This window comes from Macaca thibetana, chromosome 3 (genome assembly GCF_024542745.1).
Source record: "Macaca thibetana thibetana isolate TM-01 chromosome 3, ASM2454274v1, whole genome shotgun sequence".
In the NCBI taxonomy this organism is placed as follows: domain Eukaryota; kingdom Metazoa; phylum Chordata; class Mammalia; order Primates; family Cercopithecidae; genus Macaca; species Macaca thibetana.
The window spans coordinates 106,298,759-106,324,900 of record NC_065580.1 but is presented as its reverse complement, the minus strand read 5'-3'; the positions used below and the strand labels follow the sequence as shown (position 1 = coordinate 106,324,900).

Here is a 26,142-nt window from a genome sequence, read left to right as displayed (position 1 = left end):
TACGGAAAACTATATATCATATAAAATTTGCCATGTAACCAATGTTTAACTTACAATTCAGTAGCAAGCATGACATCTCCCTAAACAGAAACTCTGTACCTATTAAGCAATAACTTTCTATTTTCCTCTCCCTCCAGCCCCGGGTAAGCCGTAACCTATTTTCTGTGCCTGTGAATGTGCCTATTCTAGATATTTCATTGTGAACTCATGCAGTATTTGTCCTTTCGTGTCTGGCTTCTTTCACTTTTAGCGTAAGTTTTTCCCAGTGCACCCACCTGGGAGCACGCATCAGACTCTCACATTTTTTAAGGCTAAAGAGCATTGCATGGCAGGGAATACCCACATTTTGCTTACCGTTCAGCCTGTTAACGGGAGTTTGCTTGCGGCCCCGGGAAACAGTGCGGCACTGCCCCCACTATCCACGGGGTCCCTGCCTTCCTCTCCCGGGACTGCGGGCCACAGGGAGAGATTCTACGTTTAACCCCCGGGGAAGCACACTCTGTGGACGCTTTCTTCATGCTGAGCTGTAACGTTCTGTTTCAGGAGTCTGTTTCTTTTGTAACATTCTTAAAACTCTTCCCTAAATAGAGAAAAAGACTAGACGGCCCTGAAGTATTTCTGAAACAAAATAAAATCTGACTGCTGAATGGCATGAGTCGCAGGGTCGCGCTCCAGAAGCCCCTGAGGGAGCACACACCCCGCGACCCGCGAGGAGGTGCTGCCACCTTCTGTGGCAACAGCCTCGGCCGCCGCTGACCCTTGGAGGGTGACTCCGTGGGTTCCAGCCTCCGGCGACCCTAAGACACCGGAGGTTCTTCGGAGAAGGGACCCACAGGCGCGGGGCGAGGGAGCGGCTACGCACACGGGGAGCCCCGGGCCCTGCAGAGCGGCGGCCGCCAGGGGGTGAGAAGGAGCCCGCGCCGATAGCAGCCAGGCCTGGGCGCGCCTCCTCCGCCTCCGGAATCCTGGGGTCCACCCGGAGGTGGCCAGTGCAAGTCTCAGCGGGGACGGGTAACACTTAGAGCCCAGCGCCGCTTTGGACGTGGGGACAGAAGACTGAAGGTTTGGGTCTTTAATGGGCCCTCAGAAGGGAACACTGATTTTGAACACACCGGATTTTCTGCAGATGTGACCCTGTGCCAAGAAGGGTCCCTCTCAGAATGTTTCGTGCCTGTTTCTCTGAGGTCGCGCGGTCCTGGAGGGCAGGAACATCGTGCCCGCGCGTGTCTGGTGCAGGGTGGGCACCTGCACCCATGCCCTCAATGACCTGGAGCTCAGGGAAGGAGGGAGGGATGGAAAAGAATAAGGCTGTCCCACAGAATGGAGGGAGAAGTGAACTGGGAGCCTGAACCCTAAACAAGTGTCAATTCTGCTGCTGATTTCATCCAATCAACCCACAGGATCCATTGGCACCAAAGGGGCCCAGACCCAGGGACACCGAGGTGACCCCCCTTTGAATTCATTTGAAGGAACATGCAAGCACAACAGCCTGAATTGGGGGCTTTGAACTTAATGCAAAATGCAAAGTATATAAATATGAATTACATACTTAAAGATAAGGTAGTTAAGAGCTCTATACATGTTTTTAAGTCTTATTAAAAGTTCACTAAATTTCATCACATTTTGATCATTGTTTACTGTTATTACAGGAGAGTTTCTAGGAAATACACACAAATATTTAGTATAAGGGGCATCAAGGCTGCAAATGACTCAAAAATAGTTCAGACCAAAAAGTGTTTTAGCAACCTTTTTTTGTAAATTGTCTGAAAGTATGCCAAAATATGAAGTCAAAAGTCTGGGGAAGGGGCATTGGCAATCTGTTGGGGGTACCAGCAGGAAGCCAGCACTGGGATGAGGGGGAGCACGTGCTGGGATGTAGGGTTTGTATGCATGACCCATGGAGTAGGGGCCAGTGTAAACCTACATCTAGGTTGGGCAGCAAGGAGGGGTGGAAAGAGCTGGAGTCTCATGATGGCCTGCCTGCGTGTGGGGAAGAGGAGTATGGGATGACAGCAACATACCCAAAGCCCCAGGATGGCCCACCTGTTATGCCTGGAGCTGGTGCACGAGTTATGGGTGAGTCTGATTCAAAGGTCTAGATGTGCTGCAGAACTGGCACCTCATTTATCTAGTCCCTAGGAGGAAGGCAGATTTGCAGGCTATCAGAGGTGCTGTGTGGCTCACAGTGGTTCTCAGTGACCACATCTGTACCACTCTCCCTACTGGGACTGTCAAAAGTTCTTTCCTGAGACTTTCCAAACTCTAAGGCAGAGGGAGAGATCCCATCTCCTTCTCTGGTAAAGTGACTATAAGGGATGTAAGGTGGCTTTTAGAGAGATCTGGTCTGAGTGGGGAAGAGGCAGGGGAATAAAACATCCCGCATGATGCATCCTGGAAATCTATACAGAGGCTTATTAACCTAAAAATGATGTATTTGCTGGCTTTGTTCATGTTGGTACAGAAGCCTACAGAAACACTTGCATATTTAGGCAAGATGTATATAGAAATATTAACGGTAGCATTATTTGTAAAAATGAACAGATGCCTATTACCCAGAAAATGCATAAAATACTGTGGCAGCTGCCTTCTAGTACGCCCGCTCTTGTACAGCCCCTTCACGTATTGAACAGGACGAAGCTGCAATAGCAATAGCATATTGGGAAATTATGTGTGTGACTCTCAGAGATGGGTCATAAAAGCCATGTGGCTTATGCCTTGCTCTCTCTTGGACTACTTGCTCTGGGAGGAAGCCAGCCACCATGTCACAAGGTCACTCAAGCAGCCCTGTGGAGAGGTCCATGTGGCAAGGGGCTTAACATCAACTTGCCAGTGATTTCAGTGAGTCATCGTGGAAGCAGATCCTCCACTCCCACTGAAGCCCACAGTTGACTGTAGCCTCAGCCAACATCTTTACTGCAAGGCACCCTGCCAGACCACCCAGCTAAACCACTTAATTCCTAACCTGCAGAAACTAAGATAACGAATGGTTACTATTACAGATTGTTGTGGTTTAAATTTTGTTGCCAGGATTGAGGGGCATTTATTGTGGAACAATGGATAACAAATACAAATGTTACAGAACCACACAGTGAAATTTTAGCTTGCTTGTTTTTATAAAGAGGTGGAAATGGCCATGTCATAGCATTCTCATGAGTTCTAGTTCAGAGTCTATGTGAACGCTCTGTATTTGCACATAGCAAGGACTCCAAGACACTTGTTGCTGCGCTTTTCCAATTTTGTTTCCTTCCCTTAGACTTCCAAGTGAGTTCTCTCTCCCTTTTCAGGCAGGTATTTTTCCCAGTTTCAATACTGTCTAAAACATTCATATTTGGTGGGATGAATTCATCAGTCCTTACAAGCTGGGAGAAAAAAAATCTATCTCCTTTTCAGGACATGAGCTATAATCAGGCCAATCATACCTGAATGGCGACTACAGAAAGTGAATTTTTATCAGTGGTCTCCATTCCATCTTTCAAGCACCTGACTCTTAGGGATGGGGTCTAATTAGGCACTAATGAGGTGGAGATTTGAGAGAGAAAATGCCAATTTGAGTTCCTGGCACCTCTGTCCAGCAATACAAAGGTCTAAGGAAGATTTCATTTGTGTCTGAGTGAGAGAACTGTGTTCCCGAAATATTGTATACAACATTTAGTTTTGTTTTTTAACTTTATCAGGGTAAGCCAGAGATTTGTATAAACACATTGAGATTTATCCCTATGAAAAAAAAAAAAAAATTGGACAGCTCCCAGTATATCCCACCGATACATACCCTAAATTCTGAAATGCGGGAAAAAAGTTCACATTAACACCACGGTCCATACCAGAGTGCTCACTGTTTCACTCACCATTTGCCAAGTTGCTTAAAACTACTGGCTTATCCAAGACACAGGGAATTTTTCTGTGCTACACTAGAGTAGAGCATATATTTAAATATGAAAGAGATCATTAAAAATTCAAAGACAACAGAATTAAATGAGGGCTAAAAATGTTGTATGCCTTTGCCAGAACAAGTTAGTTTGGTATCCCCAAACTTGGGTGAGAGCCAGCCCCTCACCCAGGGGAATCTGTGCTCTACTTACATGCAAATCTCCCAGTGAAATGCTGCTCCCTTGCAACATACTTCTACAAAAGGGCCCACCTCAAAGACAGAACGAAGAGAATAAAAAGGAAGTTTGTTGGTAGTGTCTGATTATCCCCCCTCTGCTAGCCTCCTCACCTATGCCACATCTTCACAAACCTCTTCTCTCAGAGGTGTCAGCTACTGCCTCTTCCCACCCCCATAGGGTTTCAGAAAGCCCTGAGTGGCATTAGATTTCGGCAGGTCCACAAACAGCATCTAAAACAGAGGTTCTGTGTGGCCAATAGGGTTTCAGGCTACCCTTTGAGAGCCTGGCACAGAACAAGGTCTCCTTTCACTTGACCCTCCTTTGCCAATACAAGGCTGTTTGGCTGGGTCCAGCACCCCATGGGACAAATGTTCTGGCCAAGAATAGTCTTCATTCTTCCCATGAAGCTTTCAAAATCTTCTAAAGAACACAGGAAATTGTCAGCCCCTATTTTCTGCTGAAAATGGCTGACACTAAATTTTGAACATTCTATGGATTAATCCCAAATTATGGGAACCAAGTTTGCTTGAAAAGCAGCAAAAGTTTTCATTAAACATGAGACTCTGATAAACCATCTCAGCATTACTTACAAAGAATGATGTATTTTATAACTCCAATTACTAACACCTTTCCTCTTTTGACCAAAATTACCTTATTGCCATGGAATTAACTCCAGAAGACTATCTCTGTGCACAAAGCAGCAGATCCAGAGACTTATCATGGCACTATGCACATTTCCTAAAAATAAACCATCACTAAAACTGAGTACTTTTTGGTCTGTCATGACCCCAGCAGATTGTCACATTCTTGAGGTCTGGACACCTTAACGTGTGCAGTCACAATGTAATCCTCACTCCAAACCAGCAAGGAAGGCATGGGGCCCATTTATAGCTGAGGAAACATTCAGAGAAGTTACATGCCTAATTCAGAGTTGGGGTCTAAACTGAGACAATGAGCGTGTCTGGTGCTTTCTGCTTCTCCAGGCTGCCTGGTGGCCAGCTGACCCTTTAATCAGGGAGCTTCTGCTCTGTGCTAACAACTCTGTAGAAGATCATGCTTCAGAAATGTGGCAGTGTAGCAGACCAGGTACTTGTAAGGCTTAAGATTTAAGCACAGGCCCTGATGTAACCAAGACCAGTTCAAACTCTGGTTCTGCCAGTTACCACCTATTGAATAAGCTACTAAACATCTTAAACCCTCAGTTTCCTCATCCTTTTGCAGATGAGGAAGCAGGGTTTAAAATGTTTAGCAACTTATTCATTTATTAATGTATTAATAAGTTATCCTAATAGATATCCAATTGTTATCATTAAGGATTAAATAACACATGTAACTACTTAGGTTACCATCTGGAACAGGACAGCTACGGGAAGTTATTACAAAAGGGGCAGGTAAAATTCTGAATGAAGTACAAGGACTTACATTTGCAAGCTTATCATCAGAAAGGAATGCGATTTACTGATGTGGCAAATTTTCCTTTCAAATCAAGTAGGACATTACAGCGGTCTTCACTAGGACCTTCCCTGGTGATTCAACAATAACTATTAACTATCCACATACTACCTAGATCGATGGCCTCCAAGGTAGAAAGTAATAATTCACTGGGGCTTGGCAAAAGAGTGCAAACCTTTTTATTTCACTCTTTCAAATTTTGTTTCATAATTTTCACATTAGTGTAGCAGTACATTTGTTGACACATATTTTCGTCGATCAATACATATAATTATGGACACATGCTCAACAAATATTTCTGTAAGGAAACAGCATCAGGTTTGGAGACCGTGATCTAGATAATTTTCTGAGTCAACATTTTGCTGCTGATGCATTCGTAGCTATCAAGCCATCTTTCCTTTTTTCCCCTTACCTACCATATTCTGACTTCTACTCCTAGATTAGTTCCTCCAAGAGGATAAAACATATTAAGATGCGGTGGGTCAGAATGTGCAGGTGGTAATGTGACACCCAGCTAATGAGTACAAGAGGCATGGGTATCTCCTCAGCTTTCAAGATTACAGCCTGAGCTACACAGAAACAAGCTGTGTCCACTTAACTTGCTTGTGAACCTGCTATGGAAGCAATGATATCCCATTCCACTAGGTGGCAGCAAAACTCTATCCACAAGGTGCCCAAGTGGTTCACCGGTATTAGTGCTTACTTGTTCAGCCCCACTTAATTGGCGAAAAGACAGTGGCTAACAGGATACTTCAATTACATAATGCCTCTGACAGTGGAGAACAGACATTGCCATTTTGCTTCCTAAGAGCTGGCCTTTCCTTAGGCCTACCTGAATTTTACATGTATTGTGAATGATCCTCTCAGAAATCCACAGGCCAAATAGCAAAAAGAGCCTTCTGACATACTTAAGCCTGGAGTCAAAAATCAAAAGTCCTAGTAAAAGTAAAGTTATATAGATGCTGTTATCAGATTCAGGTGAAACCCTGGGCATGCCATGGATAAATACTTCTGAAAGTTTTCATTAGCATGGTAGAATAATGAATGTCTTACAAATTTATTATAATAATACATAGAATTTTGAAATAATATTTCCCAGAAGCAGTAGTGCTTAACCAGTTAGGCAGGCAGTCTATATACATTTTTTACCTTTGCATTCTCCAAATTCAGTAGGTTGTTCTTAGCCTCCCTAAAACCAAACATTTTTGGCTAGAGGTGTTAACCCAATCTCTCAACACAAAAACGGAAAAAAATAAACACCCAAACAACAATCTCTGCTATTGACTTATAATTATTCCCTCTGCTTAGGTCTTTAATTTAAAAAAGTAAACAGGGTAAAACATTTCAAAATAATAAACTGGGCTACATTACTTACTTAATTTCTTACTTAAATTATGCATTATGTTAAAATCTATGTCACTTGACCTTGAGAAAAGAAATTACACTACCCTCTTTCCAGTTAAAAAAATTTCAGTTTCCAGGAACTTGAGAGTATACCTAATCTGAATGAGTTAGAAACTGTTCTCAGAGGCCGGGCATGATGGCTCATGCCTGTAATCCCAGAACTTTGGGAGGTTGAGGTGGGTGGATCACTTGAGCTTAAGAGTTCGAGATCAGCCTGGGCAACATAATGAAACCCCATCTCTACAAAAAATAGAAAAATTAGCCAGGCGTCGTGGTGCACGCCTCCAATCCAGCTACTCAGGGGGCTGAGGCAGGAGGACTGCTTGAGTCCAGAGGGTTGAGGCTGCAGTGAGTCATGTTTGTGCCACTGCACTCCAGCCTGGGCAATGAAGCAAGACCCTGTCTGGGGAAAAAAAAAAAAAATTGATCTCAGAAAAATAAGCATACAAATGAGAGATAGAAATGAACAGAGATATGGTATCTCTTAAATTAGAAAACCAGCACATATGCATTCTAAATGAGACAAGCATATAAAAGATGTCATCGTAGAGGAGGCAAACTCAAGTTGAAAAGTTTCTTCCCAAACATACTCTAGTCTAGTACATCGACTGTAGGATATTTAAGACCCCACACACTATTACATCACAACATCGTTTATTATGTGAATTTTTTACAATACAAACAAAAAATACAGAAATGCAATATATGAATACAGCTAAATGCAGAATGGTGACTTTTTTCTCTTCAAGAGGCCATGATTCCCATTTCTAGTAAAATAAAGAGACTGCATATAGGTAGAAACAGGTTGGTCATTAGCTTCACAATTTTGCCTAGAAATGATCTATAAATGCATTTTCCCCCCTGCTACTTACCATAAAGTGTAAAAAGGGAGTTAAAGGAAAGTTTCCTTGTTGGTTCCTACCATATGAAAGATGCTATATTCTATTTTAGCTGGGCCAATATATGGAAAATATCTAAATTAAATGTTATTACAAAAATGAAGCAGTAATGAGATTCTGGCTAAAGAGGGCACTAAATGAGAATAATATATATTTAAAGAATCCAAAACAAACAAACAAAAAGAGGTTGTTATAAAAAAGCTCTAGGTGCACTGTAAGCATATAGGGTTTTTTTTTCCATGTGTATTTTTAAACAATGGAAGTGTCAAAAATAGGGTCAACTGTGTTAGACTAAATTACATTATTGTATATGCTGCACTGAATGGAACCTTTGTATTATAATTATCATAGAGAAGCATAGTTTGCATCATATTATGGCAATTTATCCTCAATGAAAACCTTCCAGAGTCCTTTTATTTTGGAATATCCTGTAAACAATCAAACCACCAGAACATGATTGTACAACAGTAAAATGTTCTCTTGCATTAAACTGAAGATATCTGTTTAATAAAAAAAGAAAAAGAAAATGTAGGAAAGGTACTTAGAGCTGTTACTTTCTAAGTACACAACACCCTAGACAATTCAAGGCATCTTAATCTCCATCAAGAACAACAACAAAAAAAATAATTTTTGTCATGCTGTTAAATCCATCATTATGGATAAAACTGGTGCAAATTGGTCAAACGGATCCAACAAACACTGATGTCCAAGCTGGCATATTGGCAACTAATACGTAACTGGTGGTCAATAGAGAGTTTAAAAGATCTTCCCTTTCTTCTTGTTCTTTTCCAAGGTTCTAAATGATGAAAGGGAAATAATCAAGATGAGTAACCATTTGATAAACATGATAACAACAGCTAACCCAATTACAACAATGTTGGGATTTTCAGATACTTTTTCACTGAAAAAAATTAAAAGACTTAGAAGTAAACAGCTAAGACAATGTTAATCTATAATAGTATTTTCTTAGACAAATATTTGACAAAACTCCAGGATAAATAGTAAAAAATATGGCAAAACCCAATTTTAATATACAAGAACAATTATTTCCAAATGAAACAGCACAAACTAAAAAATATCAACTAGCATTAAACAGGGTGTTCTTTTCCCCCACTGTCATTTGCATTCTGCAGTGCAACTGCTTTTACAAATCTATTTTCCTCTTCTTTGGGGAAAATGTTAACAGTAGTATAGTATAGTAGAACAAATGTCAAATCTGAAAATGTTTAGTAATGAGGATAAACTATATAATCCTTATAGGAATGCCACTTTTCAGTTTTAAATGAAACTATTAAGGAAAAGAAAACCAAAAATTCAAATATTATTGAATTTTGTATAAATTAAGAGAAAGTAATTGATTAGCTGTAATGGAAATTAAATATCTAACATTTTGTCTTAAGAATTTTATCGTAACAACATAATCCAGTACAGTTAAAACGTATTCCTAAATATGTAACAGATTTTGAAGAATGTTCCCTTTGTGTGCCAAAAATTGACAACAACCCTTATGTCTAACAATTGGGGGGAGGAGGTAAGAAATCCAATTAAGGTAAGTTAACTGGGGAGAATGTTATGAAGCTGCTAAATCATAATTACGAAGATTAAGTCATGAAAGATGTACTGAAAAAATACTGCTAATGGACACAGACTGTATCCATCCATATAAAAATATTTATCCATGAAAACCATTGTGTTTGGAATGCATGATAATGGGTGATGACTTTTTAAGTGTTATTCTAATGTTTTTTAAATAAGTAGGAAAACAATTCTTTAAAACATTAACACACACATTTCTTAGTAATCTGCTATTAGTTACCTCGAAGAGTTCTGTTGTTCTAAAATACGTTGTTGAGCTTCCCAGTTTGCTTTCTCATCCTCAAACTGACGACGTTTTTCCTCTAATTCTTTGTGTTGTGCTTCCAAATTCTTTTTCATTTGTTCATGGCGCCGCTGGAGCTAAATCATAGCACAGTATATAAAACAAAACTAAGAAATCAGAAGCAGAAGTACGTTTCATCCAGACACCCTAAGGATAAGAATATGAGCATTGAATAGCCCTATTGTAAATTCAGAGTACTACCTGGAAAGCACTGTTAAGGACTCCTCCTACTTTAGGACCCAAAAGGCCAGTGACCCAAGACAATAATCTTGGGAAACAGTAAAAAAACAAACAAACAAACAAAAACAACAAACTTAACAGTATGGAGTACTTTATAATGGAAAATTACTATCTTATCTCATTTTTCTTTAATCACAAATATGTTGGAGGCTGGGCAGTGAAGACATCATTGTTCTCATTGTACAGATGAGGAAACAGTTGCAGAATTTAAATGACTTGCCCAAGATTGCTAGCCAGAAAGTGGAAGAACCAGGACTTGAATAAGCCTCCTAATTCCAAGTTTAGAAAGCTAAGACAAGTGAAAAGAAAGCAGGTAGTTTAGGATCCTAAGAGTTCAAAGATGCCAGTAAAGTACTCTGATTCCTGTAAGCAGTGGTTCTCAGACACTGGTCTTCATGAAAATCACCTGGGATGTTTGTTAAACACACAGAATCCTGAACCTCACTCAGATGTACTGAATTAGAATATCTGGGTGTTCAGTTTGGAAATGTGGATTTTCAACAAGTTACAGTGATTCTAACGCAGGTGGTCCTTCCTCCTGTGTGTATTAATGCTGTAAAGAATGCTGACTGAGAGGTAGTAAACACTCATGCAAAGTAACTGCAGAAACAAAGGGCCTTAAAGTCCAAGAGATCATTAGATAATTTCATTTAGATGCAAGTCAATCCATTTCTGAAAAAAAAAGAAAAGTCAACAAATTTTAAAAAGCAGATTAAATCCTCCTATGCCAAATACCCAAGGACTATTCAAAACCTTCGGTTATCCAGGAATTATGTTCTGTTATAGATTTTACTACATTGGTGAGTTAACATTAACATAATGTTAATATACAACATTATATGTATTATACATATTATATATTATATATTATACTTTTGCATACAATTTTTCTTTTTTGCAAGCCCGAAGTGACTTCAGATTTATTCCTATTTCAATTATTTCATGCAATTCTTACAAGACAGAATCACCTAAGACACACTTAAGCAAACATGAGTAAATCTGAGGTGAAATCTCCCCAATGACAGCAAATGTCAGAAAGTAGGAACGTAAGAAAATGTCTCTAGTTATTTTTTTTTTAAATGCAAGGGAATCACATATACACAATTCAGAATAGTAGTTACCTCTGGGAATGAGAGAGAGGGATACAATAGGGGACAGGCACACAGGGTCTTCAAATGAGTTGATAACATTCTATTTTTTTAAGCCAGCTGGTAGGCTTACAGTGTTCATCATTCTTTAACTTACATTTATGTTACATGTAAGTAATTATCTTTTGTGTTAACTGCATGTAGATAAAGGTATAGGTCACAATCTCACTCTTAAGAAACCCATGGGTCAGACGCCTTTCGAAGTTCAACATTTTTCAGTTATTAAAACCACAACACTGTTTAGAAATGAGTTCATACTATATTTATAAAATACCTTCTGGGCTATCTGGGGCAGCAAGTATAATCAAACACATTACTTTTTATTTGTTTCAGTAAAATATATAAATATTCACAATATGTAGGATTAAAACTTAGTTCATGTTAGGTTTTGCAGTTTTCAGAGCTTTTTCCATTCTGAAGTTGTGAAAAACAGGACTGTGAACCTATCTAGCAATTAACAGCAAACTTAAAAATTAACTGGGTTCAAATGCTGGCATATTGTTAATTTATCCTTCTTCTTATCTATAAAGGAGAGATGGGCAATAATATCTACCTTGTAGGGCTGTGGTGTGCACTAGACAACACAATAAATGAAAGATGCTTGGTGCTGTGACTGATGTACTGTGCTGCTAGTTGTGCCCCAAACAAGTATTTCCAGCGTAATGGATTTAAGGAGAAACTGTATTAAACAAGGCTAAAAGGGTTTCTTTACCTATTTATGTATTCACATGTATCATATTTACATAATATATATCATGTATCATATACATGATGATTTGCAAACTCATTACCACAGGGATGTTGGTAAATACACTCTAGATGTGGTTTCATAAAAGACAAAGAATCTAGAATGAGCATGCCTAATTCTCTAATGGCTTAGAGTATCAGGTGGGAACCTTGGCCCAGAGCTCTTCACAGGTCCTTTAAATGTTAACATTCCATCCTTCAAAGAATAGTTCTTCAAAACAATCTTCACCATTCATAGTAATCATGAAAATTCCCAAAGGGTTCCTTGGCTACAGATTCACAATTACTTATTTGTAATATTTACTCTTAGCAACATGTCCTAAAATACATTTGCCTCAAATGTAAGTTAAACTACTTTTAGATTCTCAATGGAATCTAAGTGTGGAGATAATGTAGTAGACTCTTGATTATTCCTGTTTTTCAACCCCTCTTTGGATATAGATTTTCCAGATTATATGTGAATTACTGAAGAGGTAGAGATTCAATGCATATATTTAACAGGCTGATAAATTAACCTCTAAAATGTCATGTTAAGAACTTTAATTATTCATTTATAATACAATAAGAATCAGCTAAGACAGTGATTCTTGATTGGGAGTGTGTGTGCATGCACATTTTGGTTTGCCCAATGATAGGAGGGCACTGCTATTAGCATTTAGTGGCAGTGCCAGGGATGCTAGTCCTGTAGTGCTCAGCAGTCTCAAACCAGGAGTAATTATTCCATATCCCGGCTAAATTAAACTCAAAACAAATATAACAACAGTGAAAGATTTTAGTAAGAAATTACAAGAAAAGCCCAATAATGTAAGAGAAATTAATGTGGAATAAAAACATTTCCTCGAAATTATTTAATACTTTCTCATGCCATGCATTCTATTTACTCAATGGATTACAGTACTTTTGTTAAGCCTTTAGTCAAAAAAGGTTTCCGTATTTTACGCAGTAATTACAAAAGCAATGCGATCAACTCTAAGAATATAACAGAAGAGATCTGAATCTCTTCTTAATATACTTAGATACAAATATCAGTGAAGCCACATAAAACACAGGGATCTTACTAAATTTTATCATTAAAGATTGTTTTAAAAATATTTTATATTACTGTCATCCATATATATATATATATATATATATATATATATAAGTCCATCCATAAATTATGTATATATATAATTTTGAAACAAGGTCTAGCTCTGTCACCCAGGCTGGGGTACAGTAGCACAATCATGGTTCACTACAGCCTCGATCTCCCAGGCTCAAGTAATTCTCCTGTCTCAGCCTCCTGAATAGCTGGGACCATAGGCGCATGCCACCATGCCCAGCTATTTTTTAAAATTTTTTGTAGAGATTGGGTCTTGTCATATTGCCTAGGCTGGTCTCAAACTCCTGGACTCAAGCAATCCTTCTTTGGTCTCCCAAACTGCTGGGATTACAGATGTGAGCCACCACACCTGGCCTTCATCTCACATATTTTAAAATAATTTATTATTTTATAGGATTTTTTTCCTTTTTTTTTTTTTTTTTTTTTTGAGGCAAAGTCTCGATCTGTCGCCCAGGTTGGAGTGCAGTGACGTGATCTCGGCTAAGTACAACCTCTGCCTCCCAGGTTCAAGCCATTTTCCAGCCTCAGCCTCCTAAGTAGCTGGGATTACAGGTACTCACCACCACACCCAGCTAATTTTTGTATTTTTAATAGAGATAGGGTTTCACCATGTTGGCCAGGCTAGTCTCAAACTCCTGAACTCAAGTGATCTGCCTGCCTCAGCCTCTCAAAGCACAGGCGTTACAGGCATGAGCCACCATGCCCAGCCTATTTTATAATTTTTAATTATATCAAATTTATGTGGAGAAAATTTCATACTGAAATCACTTATTTATTTTGGGATTACCCATAGTTTTTTTCTACTATTCTCAGACATCTATCAAACTAACTGTTCTATGGATTCTTATGTTCAGTTTATCTTTTTCTCCATCCTTTCTTTCTTGCCACCTATTGAAGGAAATGTCTCCAAGGTCTTTTTGATTAATAGAAACTAAATGTATAACTCAACATCTAGAAGGGTTTCAAAATAGTAGATACGTCTTCTGGGATGTTTTGTCATTACCCTGCCCAATGTTGTACATGTACATTATAAATAAGAAAGGCCCAACCTTAACAAAAATTATCACATTCCCTAATTTTCTCTCCTTTAATTGTGTGTAATTTATCCAGGCATATCTTTAGTTCAATAAAGGTTATTTCCCTCTTTTTCATTCATACACAAATAAGTATGGTCAATTATTATTATCCTAACACTAGTTTTTGTGCATACATCCACCCCCAAACTCTCATCTTTAGTGTTCTTATGCCACCTGTATGGAATGGTTTGTAATTTTATTTTTTCACAACTCAAACTTGTTCATCATAACTTTAATAATTCATTGTAAGTATTCTATTACACTGTCCTACCTAATATACTATGTCTAAGCACTTACATATTGAAGCATATATTATTATAAACACAGTGCTTGCTTCTAGAAATTTCTCCATTTTGTTACACTGGGGTATTAATTTTGAAAAAACATGCATAAAAGGTTACTTTATCTATAAATTTTACTGAAGACACTACTTAAAAAGGAACACAATGTCTGCTAAGAGATAGAATATTAGACTGATTACCTCAGCTTCAGAGTCCTTCAGTTTTTGAACTTTTTCTTTGACCTTCATCTCAAACACCTGCTCCATCTCCATCTCCATCTTCTTCATTTTAGCTACATGCTCCCTTCTTTCTTCTTCCATTTGTGCCAGAGGGCTCCTGTCATGAATATTAAGGGTAATCATTAAATGTCTGTGAATAAAAATTATAATACAGACTATGAAACAGCTGATGAAAACAAATGAGATGCTATATATGTATGTCATTATTAATATATTTATAACCTAGAACTTATTTCCGTGATATTTCATATATAAAACTTGATTATTATGGAAAAAAATCTAAAAATCAAAGATGTTTTCTAAACCTACTGCATATCAAATTTAAGGATGACATACCAAATAAACTGTAGAAGGAAAATGGGAAAAAAATTCCCAAAATACATTCACAGAATAAAACATTAGATGAAAATCATTTAATTTTGTTCTTTAAACAACATTTTAACATGAAAAACAGAAAATAAGTAATGAAGTTAACATATGTAGAATATTTTTACCAAAATTTTTTTACCAAAATTTCAAGTGTTACCATCTCTTCTAAGACAGCTACTAAGAACACAAAAATTATTATTTGTTTTGGTAACTGAACTGATGCTGGAAACAACTACTAGTCAATACTTAGAGCACTATTTAGGCATACAGAATATTTCTAGGTCCCTTATAACTTCAATGCTCTTGAAAATTCATTCCACTTAACTCAAATATTTCAGTCTTAAGTTTTAAAGACTTTCAGTGATTTAAAACACACACACATACTTTAGAGATAATCAGGAGCAAATATTTTGTTAATAATTATTTTTAAATGCCAAAAAATAGACATAAGCATAGTTAAATTAAAAAAAAAAAATGTTCACTCTGTTGACGTTAAAGTCCCATGGATTCAAATCTCCTTGAAGAATTGTGTTCAAAATTTTCACACTGATATATATTTACAGGTGGGCTTTGTTAAGGCTAATATACTTTCTCACAGAGACACAAGAGAATGCCAAAGTACCTAGTGCTTTTAGCAAAGGAGCAGAAAATGGGCTCTTTGCTTTGAGAATCTCTGAAAATTATTCAATACCCTAGGACAAATTAAAGAGATAAGTACTTCTTTGACTTTGTTAATAAAGCATGCTTGTTTTGCCTCCATAAAAACAGGCTTTGACCATTGAGGTTTACATGTTAAATGGGTAAATTTTATTGCAATACACTACTTTTTTAAAAAAAGAATTAACTCACGGCTTAAAAACAAAAACCAGACCTTGGATTTCACTCGTAACTTTAAGGCTAGTCATTTTAACCCTGATTTTACACACTCTTATTATGGTGACTTTTCTCCTTATTAGGCTAAATATTTCTGACCATCACAGCAACTGTCTTTTCTATCAAGGAAGCAGGCAAGAGAGCTAGACAGAAAATGTTAGAAACAAAACAAAAAGGACCGAATATTGGCTACTAGTTTTTCTTAACAAAAAGGAAGAACAAAGATGTGATGTAATGCTATGATTAAGATGATCTGTTTTCGCAATTGCATAAATTAGAATAAAATGTTAACTCAAGGATATTTCTTCACCAAAAGAAAACTTACTTCTACATGCAAACCTGCCACATATTTTTCCAATTAAACAATGAATCAAAAGTTCTGAAAATGAAACTAACCAGACATACTAACTTAGAACAAGAACCTGCATTTTAAAAGTGGAGTCAGCTGAAATACATTTCCAAGTGTAAATACCATTTTTTTTGTAAAAGTTGAGATGCTTAATAATATATTCCTCATATTAATGGCAAGTGTTTTTAATATAGTTGCCTCTGATCTCTTGAGCACACCCAGTGTCAGTGACCGCCCTGAAACAGCATACCAAATGTGTGTTTGTGTTTGCCAGCATTCTTCCGGTGAAAGGGTCCAAAGCTTCTGTTAGATTTTCAGAGTCTCTAATTCCCACTGTCCCCTAACACCCCAAAAATATTTTTTAGTTTCTAGAAAATAATCTAAAAACAATTCTTTAATTGCTAACCTTAAGTAAATGAATATGTATATTTAAGTAATTTAAGATTATCCAATAATATAATTATGATTGTAAATATATTAAATTAGAAATCAGACAGAAATATCTATTCCTACCTACACAACTCATCTATAAAATGTTTATCTTTATCTTTGGGAAGGAGCAGGTAATTTTGCCACCTAAATTATTATTTAAATAATTCTAAGGGGAAAATGAGAGACTGCCGAGAAAACATGCAATGATATTTCAAATCTTCTTTTAGGCCAGGCACAGTGACTCACACCTGCAATCCTAGCAGTTTGGGAGGCCAAGGCGGGCAGATCACAAAGTCAGGAGTTCCAGACCAGCCTGGCCAACATGGTGAAACCCCATCTCTACTAAAAATACAAAAATTAGCTGGGCGTGGTGGCACACGCCTGTAATTCCAGCTACTTGGGAGGCTGAGGCAGGAGAATTGCTTGAACCCAGGAGGCAGAGGTTGCAGTGAGCCAAGATCGTGCCACTGTACTCCAGCCTGGGTGACAGAGCAGGACTCCATCTCGAAGAAAAAAAAAAAATCTTCTTTTAAATTCAAAATTTAAGTATTAAAAATCCCTGTATAGTAAAATCCCCTGCCATACATGCCTTCAACTATATCATATCCACAGGAACAAAAATTAGTGATTTAGCACATTTAAAATAAAGCATGCTAAAAGCTGCAATTAAAGTCAAATGCATAGCTTTCACAATTAAATTATTAAGGTATGTGCCCTAAATAAAAAATTTACAGTAAAATTCACTAAAGCTGATTTATTTCCCAAATTATGTTCATAATCATTACATTAAATCACTACAAAAATATGCTGTGCACTTATCTTCTGAAAGTCTGTTCAAAGTTTTAAATATGCTAAATGTGTTTCTAAAAGAAATTTGCAATTATTTGACAGTTAAGATACTGTAAGTTTTTAGCCTTGTAAAAATAATCTGACCAAATATACTCAAATACTGTGAAAAAATGTTCATGCATATTTAAAATGAATTTTTTGAAGTCTCTCACCAATAAAAATGATCTTTCAAATTTTTAATTTTTAAATTAACACCTCACTTCTAGTCGTCTTTATTAATTTTTAGAAAATCAAAACAAAAAATTGTGCTTACAATGTAGAAAATGTAGGGAGATCACTTTTTATCTTCACATTTACTATTTTTTTTCCAAGTAAAACCTTTTATTAAATGACTGGAAAAACCATTTAATTTATATCATTGCTCGCCTGCTTTTTAACAGGAAACTCTTATCCACCCACATATAGTAGTAAAGCTTATAAACCTATCAGCGAAATTAAAAACCCAAAGAAATGAAAAAAACTTAGTAAAACAAGAAAAAGAAAATGGTTCCAACATAACCCGAATATGAAACTAAATCCCCAAAGACTTAGCTCCTTCTAGAGTTGTCTTTATAAGGTTAAAATTCCTGCAAGCCACACCCCTTCATGTGACCAATAAGAGAATTACAGCCACCACATAAGGATGACCTAGTCAAGTTCTACTTTGCTGCATTACACATGACCCACACTTGGAATGTAACAAAAGACAACCATGTTTCATTTAAATTATGTGTGTGGTCTTTCCTAAAGAACAATTAAGCAAGTAGATTTACATACTTTTGCTCCAGTGGTCAGTAGGTCACTATGCAAAATTTTCCAAAGGAATTTCACTTCAGTAATTTCAAAGATCAATATAAAAATTTCCAAAAATTTTGAGTAATAAGGGTTGCCAACATTTTGTTTTGCCACGTGAGAGTATTAAAACCAAACATAAACAAAACTTCCAACTACTATCATTATAATTTCATGAAAGGACACTTGAATAAAGAGTAAAAGATATAACTAAGTTTAATTTTTTGGAAACCTGAAATTTTCAGCAAATTGTCTTTATTTCTATTTAGATCAATGAAAACTCTGTCATGTATCAAGAATTCTGAGAATCTGCCTTTGAAACCTGTATTTTCAGTCATTTACTTATAAAGTTTTCCCAAAATGACTGATGGAGAAGGCTATAGAGAACAGAAAAATAAACATAAGGCAGAGAGACACTAGGGTGTGCCCCAACTTGGAGCAAGGTATCTATTGTCACAATTGGTACCAATGATAGACATCAGTTCTGAAAAAGAGTTACCAATAAAATGTGATTTTAAGTAAAGGGGTACAAAGAAGATCAAGGAAAAAGGAGGCAGATAAAACTTCAAGAAGGAAGTTTAGCAAAAAAAAAAAAAAAAAAAAGATGGCCCTCCTCTTACTGGGGAAGAGTAAGAGATCAGCAATCTGGATATGACCAATTCTTCTTCCCTTTCCTTTATAAACCCTTGCTGAATTTTCTTTGATTTGAGAGGTTACCCTTTCTGTGGCTTTCAACCACCCATCACCCTCCATATAGGGATGCAAGATGCATTCTCTAAGGATATAAGTACTTGGATGGCTCCATACTTTCTTTGTCAGAAACAGTTGTAATTACTGGATAGCTGCTAAGAATGGCATCCACTTCTCCAGATCTAAACTTGAGACAAATTACAGCTGACTGGACAAGTTCAGCTATTCTTCAGATTGAAACCACACAATCTAATTCTTGTTTTAAGTCCCTCTAAAACAGAATTGTTCTAGGGCTACTGACATAACAGAAAGGCACATTTTCAGACAGCTACACATATATTTTTAATTTTTATTTCATGTTTCAACAGACTCTACAGTTTGTCCAAAACTATCTCAGAAAATTAAATATAAGATAAACTGATCTACAGTTACACACTGCTTAATAATGGGGATACATTCTGAGAAATTCATTTGTCATTGTGTCAACAACACAGAGTGTACTTACACAACCCTAGACAGTATAACCTACTACACACTTAGGCTCTATGATACAGACACAATATTATGGGATCTTGTCATACATGCAGTCAGTCATTGACTGAAACATCATTATGTGGCACATGAATGTATTTTACTATTCACTGTCTAACATCTTTAAAAAGTTTAGCTTATATTCTAAAACCAAAGTGTGATTAGCACTTTGTGAAACATACATTGCCAAAGATCAGTTTAACTATAAATTTTCAATAGGTTCACCTTCCATTCCAAAATTCTTGTAACTCTCAACCCCTCCCCACAACCACTGTCAAAGAATATACTGCTATGGAGAGTCGCATGAGAGCAATACAAAAGAACATTAAAATAAGCCTAAACTCACACCTGCTTACTTCACTTATTTAAACATTAGTCTTTCTTTTCAGTTATTCATGGATATGTACTGACCTATGAGGAAAAGCAGCTTACATCAGCTAAAGCACCATAAGTTGTTAATGATTTTTAAAGAAAAATTTAACAAAAATACTTTTTGAAATTGCTAACATTTTCAAGACAATGCAAGATACAACCAATAGATAAAACTTCTAAGTGATTTCTTTCAGGTTCAGTATGTGTTATTCAATGAAGTAGTAACAATCTAATTTATCAAATCATATCAAATATCTATTCCAATTACAGCCATTCCCCATTTGGCTTGATCTTGTAAAATGTTTATTTTCCTATTTATTATTAGCATAAAATATTATGCTAGCTCCTGGGGCAATTTGCTTTTTAGCAATGCAAACATTTCTTTTTTTTATATGCACAGGCAAAGTATGGTCATGATTCCTCTCTTTAAGAGATATATTTCCAGTAGAATTCCACTATTTATGCTTTCACCTGGGATATAGTTTAACTCACGTATTCACACAGTAGAATTTTGTATATGCAGAAAAATACTTAATGATATTGTAATGATCTTAATGATACTGCACTACTTTAAAAAGCCTTATATTTGAGACATGGGAACAAATAAATAATTCCTTATATCTACAACATAACAAATGTTTAAAAAACATATTGAATAAGTACATATATTTAACAAAAAATATGTACTAGTAGTATATTTTAACATACAAAATTATCAGTAGCTTTATGTATATGTTTCTTTTAATGAGTTAAAAAGTTCATCGTTAATGATAATGAGTTTAAAGTGAATTAGGATTTTATGAATATTCACTATGATGGATCCTTACATTTTTATGCCAAAGTTCATAAACATTTTGCTAAAAAGAGATAAAAAGCCTTCCTTTTGTTCACATATTGAGGCTTACCTCAAACAGAATCTTTTATTTTAAATATTTAAGGGACATTTTTCTATTCCACTATAAGGCATGTTAACCACTACGGAAAACACTATAGCTACTTTGAGAACTTGTCTTTCTTATTTATATAGTTGATCCTTCAGGATTATCTTCTAATGGTAGATAACACCTAGCTACAAATGCACATTATTTAAAACGGTTTTGCAATACAGCTATGCACTGCATAATGACATTTCAGTAAACAAGGGATGGCATATATGATGGTGGCCCATAGGAACTAAAAAATTCCTACTGCCCAGTGGCATCTTGATGATCTTGACCCTGAGTAGGCCTAGGCTAATGTGTAAGTTTATGTCTTTGTTTTTAACAACAACAACAAAAAGTTTTAAGTGAAAAAAGAAAGAACTTCTAAAATAGAAAAAAGCTTATAGAATAAAGATTACAAAGATAATACTTTTATACATCTGTTCAATGTGTTTGTGTTTTAAGCTAAGTGTTACTATAAAAGAATCAAAAAGTTTTCTAAAATTTAAGTTATTATAAAATAAAAAGTTACAGCAAAAAATATTATTGAAGACAAATTTAAGAAATAAATGTAGTATAGCCTAAGTGTACAGTGTTCATAAAGTCCACTGTAGTGTACAGTAATGTCCTAGGCCTGCACATTCACTCACCACTCACTCACTGACTCATCCAGAGCAACTTCCAGTCCTGCAAACTCCATTCAAACCAAGTGCCCTATACAGATATACCATTTTTAATCTTTTATATTGTATTTTTACTGCACCTTTTCTATGTTTACATACACGAATACTTAACATTATGTTACAACTGTCTATAACATTCAGTACAGTAACATGCTATATAAGTTTACAGCCTACAAGCAATAGCTGTACCACATAACCTAGGTGTGTAGAAGGCTCTACCATCTAGGTTTGTGCAGGTACTCTATGTTGTTTACAGAATGACAAAATAGCCCAATGACACATTTCTCAGAAAGGTATCCCCATTGTTAAGTGACATATGACGTAATTATGATCTTCAATAATGACAGATTTTTAAAAAGCAGGACACAGACATGGTTACCAGCTTCCTCACACATCTCTTTTTTCGACCCCAACATGAAACCACCACAGCTTGAGATATAAGCTCAACAGGGCAAAGCTACACACTTTGTAGTCACTTATACCACTCTAACAACCAAACGAAGAAAACGCAACTCCAGCTAATTCACTCCCTGGAATAGGAACAGAGAAGGTAACCAAGAATAAATTCATCTAAATATTCCTTTTGTTAAAGCCTGTCCTTTTTTTTCACATAATCTGTAAGTGAAAACGCTATCAAAATGGTTCATTCAAAAAAAGCTTCTACTATTAAAGCAAAACAATATAAATTTATGCTGTTGTGCATAGAGAACACTATCCACATTTTCTACTGAGTAGCCAGGAGAAATTTAATGAAAATGAAACAATATGATTATTGACTACAGAAATAATACCTTTTTTGGCGAAAAAAATACATACTTACTTAGTCAGCTGCCCTTTATTCTTGTTGTTATCAACTCCATTATAAGTCACAGCTGCAAGTTTTCTGCTTCTGTAGTTCTCATAGTGGACATTATTAGTAACATCTTTCAAGTCCTGCATGTGTGTTCTGTCATAAACAAACAGCAAGAGTTTGCTTCTATTAATAGCTAGGGGGAAAAAAGCTTAAAAAGCTTTAATATAAATTCAAAATTTTACCAAAACAAACATTTCAGATTTAAAATGAAAAAGACTATTGTTAAGGAAGGTGGCATTCATCTGTTTTCATTTACACTCAAAGTAGACCAACAAAAAATAAGCTAACTTGACACCAAATTTAGATTCCAATGAGATTTTAAGACCCATAAATCCCCCAAAGCAGTTACTGAAGGATGACCTTTCTATGAAAAGAGTATTCATCTTTGTATTACCTATTTAAAAACTAGACAAGATTAGCTACTACTGAAGCTTATAAAATATAAAAGAAACTGCCTTTTAGCAATATTACTAAGGTAATATATGAGTTTTTATTAATACATAATAATAAATTTCAGATCACATATCAAGTTGCTTTCAAACAAGGAAATTTTAGAGTAGTTTTCTGTTTCTTCAAACTGTCTAGTAAATGTATTTTGGTTAAACAAATTTTTGCTTACAGCATTTCTATCATATATAAAATCAATACATGTAAGTCTACAATACATATGAGATGATGTAATCGTTATTTAATAATTCAAGACACTGAAGATACCCTTAGCTGCTCTATGGATATCCTTTACCAATGCAGTGTTCTTGGATATACATGATGTGGCAATACTCTATTGTCAGTCCTCCCTCTTGTCATCATCCATTTTATCTCAAACTACCTATATCTGCCATCATTCATTTTCACCACTTTACTAAAACTCCTTTCTGGGAGACAAACAAAAAAGTGTATTGTTGGCTGAGCACACTGGCTCACGCCTGTAATCCCAACACTTTGAGAGGCTGGGGCAGGCGGATTGCCTGAGCTCAGGGGTTCGAGACCAGCCTGGCCAACATGGTGGAACCCCATCTCTACTAAAAATACAAAAATCAGCCAGGTGTGGCGGCGGGTGCCTGTAATCCCAGCTACTTGGGAGGCTGAGGCAGGAGAATAGCTTGAACCCAGGAGGTGGAGGTTGCAGTGAGCCAAGATCACGCATTGCACTCCATCCTGAGTACACGAGCGAGACACCGTCTTAAAAGAAAAAAAAAAAAGAAAAAAGTATATCGTTGTACTGTTTTTATCATTCCTTACATCCAGAAAACCTTTACTGTTACTTCACAATCCAGCTTCTTGAATCTCCCGCTTTGTGAATAAAATGTGATATCCAATCACTCTGATTCATTTCGTACTGACATTTCCATGCAGCTCTCTGATAGTTCACTCTCCTTAGTCCTAAGTCTGGTTTTTCCAAAAATCTCATCTCCCAGACTCTGTCCCTTAATAAATTCACGTTCTCTTATAGCCACAACAGTTACTTCTAAAGCTCTACCACTCCACTTCAGGAAAGTCAGGCAGCTCCCTACTCCTGGCATATCTGGTGGTTGACACTGAACAGTTCATGCTAATTTGTCAATCTCTCGTCAAAGACTTCAACTACTTTGGAAACCTTTTTCCCAGCCTTGACATCAAAGCATTCCAACCATGACCATTTTCTCCTTGGTTGTCATTCATTTTTGGTACAAGTATATGTCATAGGTGACATCATACCTCTTCAACTGTAAGCTCCCCTTTACAAGGAACATGCCATTACCTTTTATGCCCCAATGCAGATAGCAGATAGGAATTTTAACAAAATTCATAACTCAAGATTGAAGCTGAGATATGATAAACACTTTTTGGAATAAATTTTTGTTACCAGTTTCTCTAAGTTGAGAATAATAACAAACACCTATGCCAATATAAAACAATGTTTATGTAATTTTTCTTTTCTTTTGATACAGGGTCTCGCTCTGTCGCCCAGGCTGGATGGAATGCAGTGGTACGATCTCGGCTCACTACAATCTCTGCCTTTCAGGATCAAACCATCCTCCCACCTCAGCCTCATGAGTAGCTGGGACTATAGGCGTGTACCACCATGCCCAACTATTTTTTGTATTTTTAGTAGAGACGAGGTTTCACCATGTTGCCCAGGCCAGTCTTGAACTCCTGAGCTCAAGCAATTCTCTTACCTTGGCCTCCCAAAGTGCTGGGATTACAGGTGTGAACCACTGCACATGGCCTGATTATAGTTATTATGTATCACATATCATCACTGCATCACTGAAAAATCATTAAAGGTCCTAAGGAAGAATACTTATATGAAATGTTTGTGTGAATGTGTAAAATAAAAGTAAGGTGAATTTACTAATTGTTAAGTTATTTTTGTTAGCGTCATCTAACATTTTAGATAATAATTTTCCCTTTCACTAAAATCACTATAGTCTTCTATACGACTACATAATTCTGATTTTTTCAGGTTATACAAGTCTTTATTTCCATTTAATTAAATATGCTTTTTATTTTACGATTCGACCCACTCCTCCATTCTCAAAATAATTTGGTAATTTGCAATACAGTTTTCCCCAGTTTCAGGAATTTGTCTCTTCCATTTCCCATTGCTGATACCATAACTCTTTCTGTTCTCCTTTTGTTTTCTTTCCCCATTTGATTTCTGAAACACCCATCTCTACACCCTGAAAATATCTGTATAATTTTCTTCCTTTCCATCGTCTTCCTTGGTTTGCCTGGAGTAAGTCAGTTCTCTCAATTAGCAAGAGAACTTCTTTGAACTTGCCTCTTTCTTAGAAGCAATCACTATTCCTTTGACCTGCAAGATTTCAATTATTTGGGATTTATAGACATCTGCAATATTGGTATTGGTACTATATTTCCTTCCTTCAAGTAATTATTAAATATCCACTAGATGGCTTTGTCGTAAAGACATGAGCTAAATTAAATATACATCTTTTTAATAACTTAAGAATTTTTAGGCATAAAAGTCTTGCTGCTCTGCTCTATTAAATCTTCCTGCAGGCATGGTCAATTTGCTCTGTAATGCTTATACTAGGGAGGCCCCTTACTAGCTGCCAGGCTGTGAACCTTCGAATATTCAAAGTAGCCTCTGAGCCGCGCAGGTGTGGTGGCTCACGTCTGTAATCCCAGCACTGTGGGAGGCCGAGGCAGGAGGCTCACTTGAGGTCAGGAATTTGAGACCAGCCTGGCCAACATGGTGAAACCCTGTCTCTACCAAAAATACAAAAATTAGCCAGGTGTGGTGGCGCATGCCTGTAATCCCAGCTACTCGGAAGGTTGAGGCAGGAGAATTGCTTGAACCTGGGTGGAGGTTGCAGTGAGCAAAGATCGCGCCACTGCATTCCTACTTGGGCAACACACTGAGAGTCCATCTCAACAAAGTAGTCTCTGACTCAGTACCTAGCTTTCCTCTCTACAGTGTTTTAGCTTTGTAGGCAATTATTGATTGTATACTTTTAAAATACATAAGAAAAAGTTATAGAATGCCACCATGTCAAGCACTGGGCAAGTACCATACAGGATTTAAACAAGAGGAATGCAATGGTAATTTGTATTTATTAAACATTCTCTACTTATATACTGTCAGAGCAGATTATATTATTAATACATATTCTTTTGAAGTAACACTATAAGAATGGGAGAGGAAGGGAATATTCATAATAGAGCCTGAAGTTTTGTATTCTCAAAACCCAGAGGATGACCTTCTCGTGCATTTGGTCTTCTTCACTAAGTGAGGCCTGGCAACCCCAACTGCTGAATCAACTCTATCATGTACTTCCTACCAAGAACACTGGCTCCTTTGAAAATAAAGATCAATTACATGCCAATTTATTCAATTTCAAAATTCACTCTCATTTCTACTGTATTTCTTGAG

At 36.6% G+C, this 26,142-nt stretch overlaps 1 protein-coding gene across 2 annotated transcripts in view; it reads right to left on the bottom strand.

Moving 5' to 3' along the window:
• Positions 1-7,599: 7,599 nt before the first annotated feature.
• The window catches only part of SEPTIN7 (septin 7), a 105,170-nt gene continuing 86,627 nt past the window's right edge, over positions 7,600-26,142 (bottom strand). For both annotated transcript variants that reach the window (XM_050785488.1, XM_050785489.1), the window contains exons 9-12: positions 22,233-22,358; positions 14,535-14,670; positions 9,678-9,817; positions 7,600-8,657 (exon numbers count right to left, since the gene is read on the bottom strand). In XM_050785488.1, coding sequence (XP_050641445.1) covers positions 8,618-8,657; positions 9,678-9,817; positions 14,535-14,670; positions 22,233-22,358 — 442 coding nt within the window. In that variant the 3' untranslated portion in view covers positions 7,600-8,617. The remainder of the gene's footprint in view (positions 8,658-9,677; positions 9,818-14,534; positions 14,671-22,232; positions 22,359-26,142) is intronic.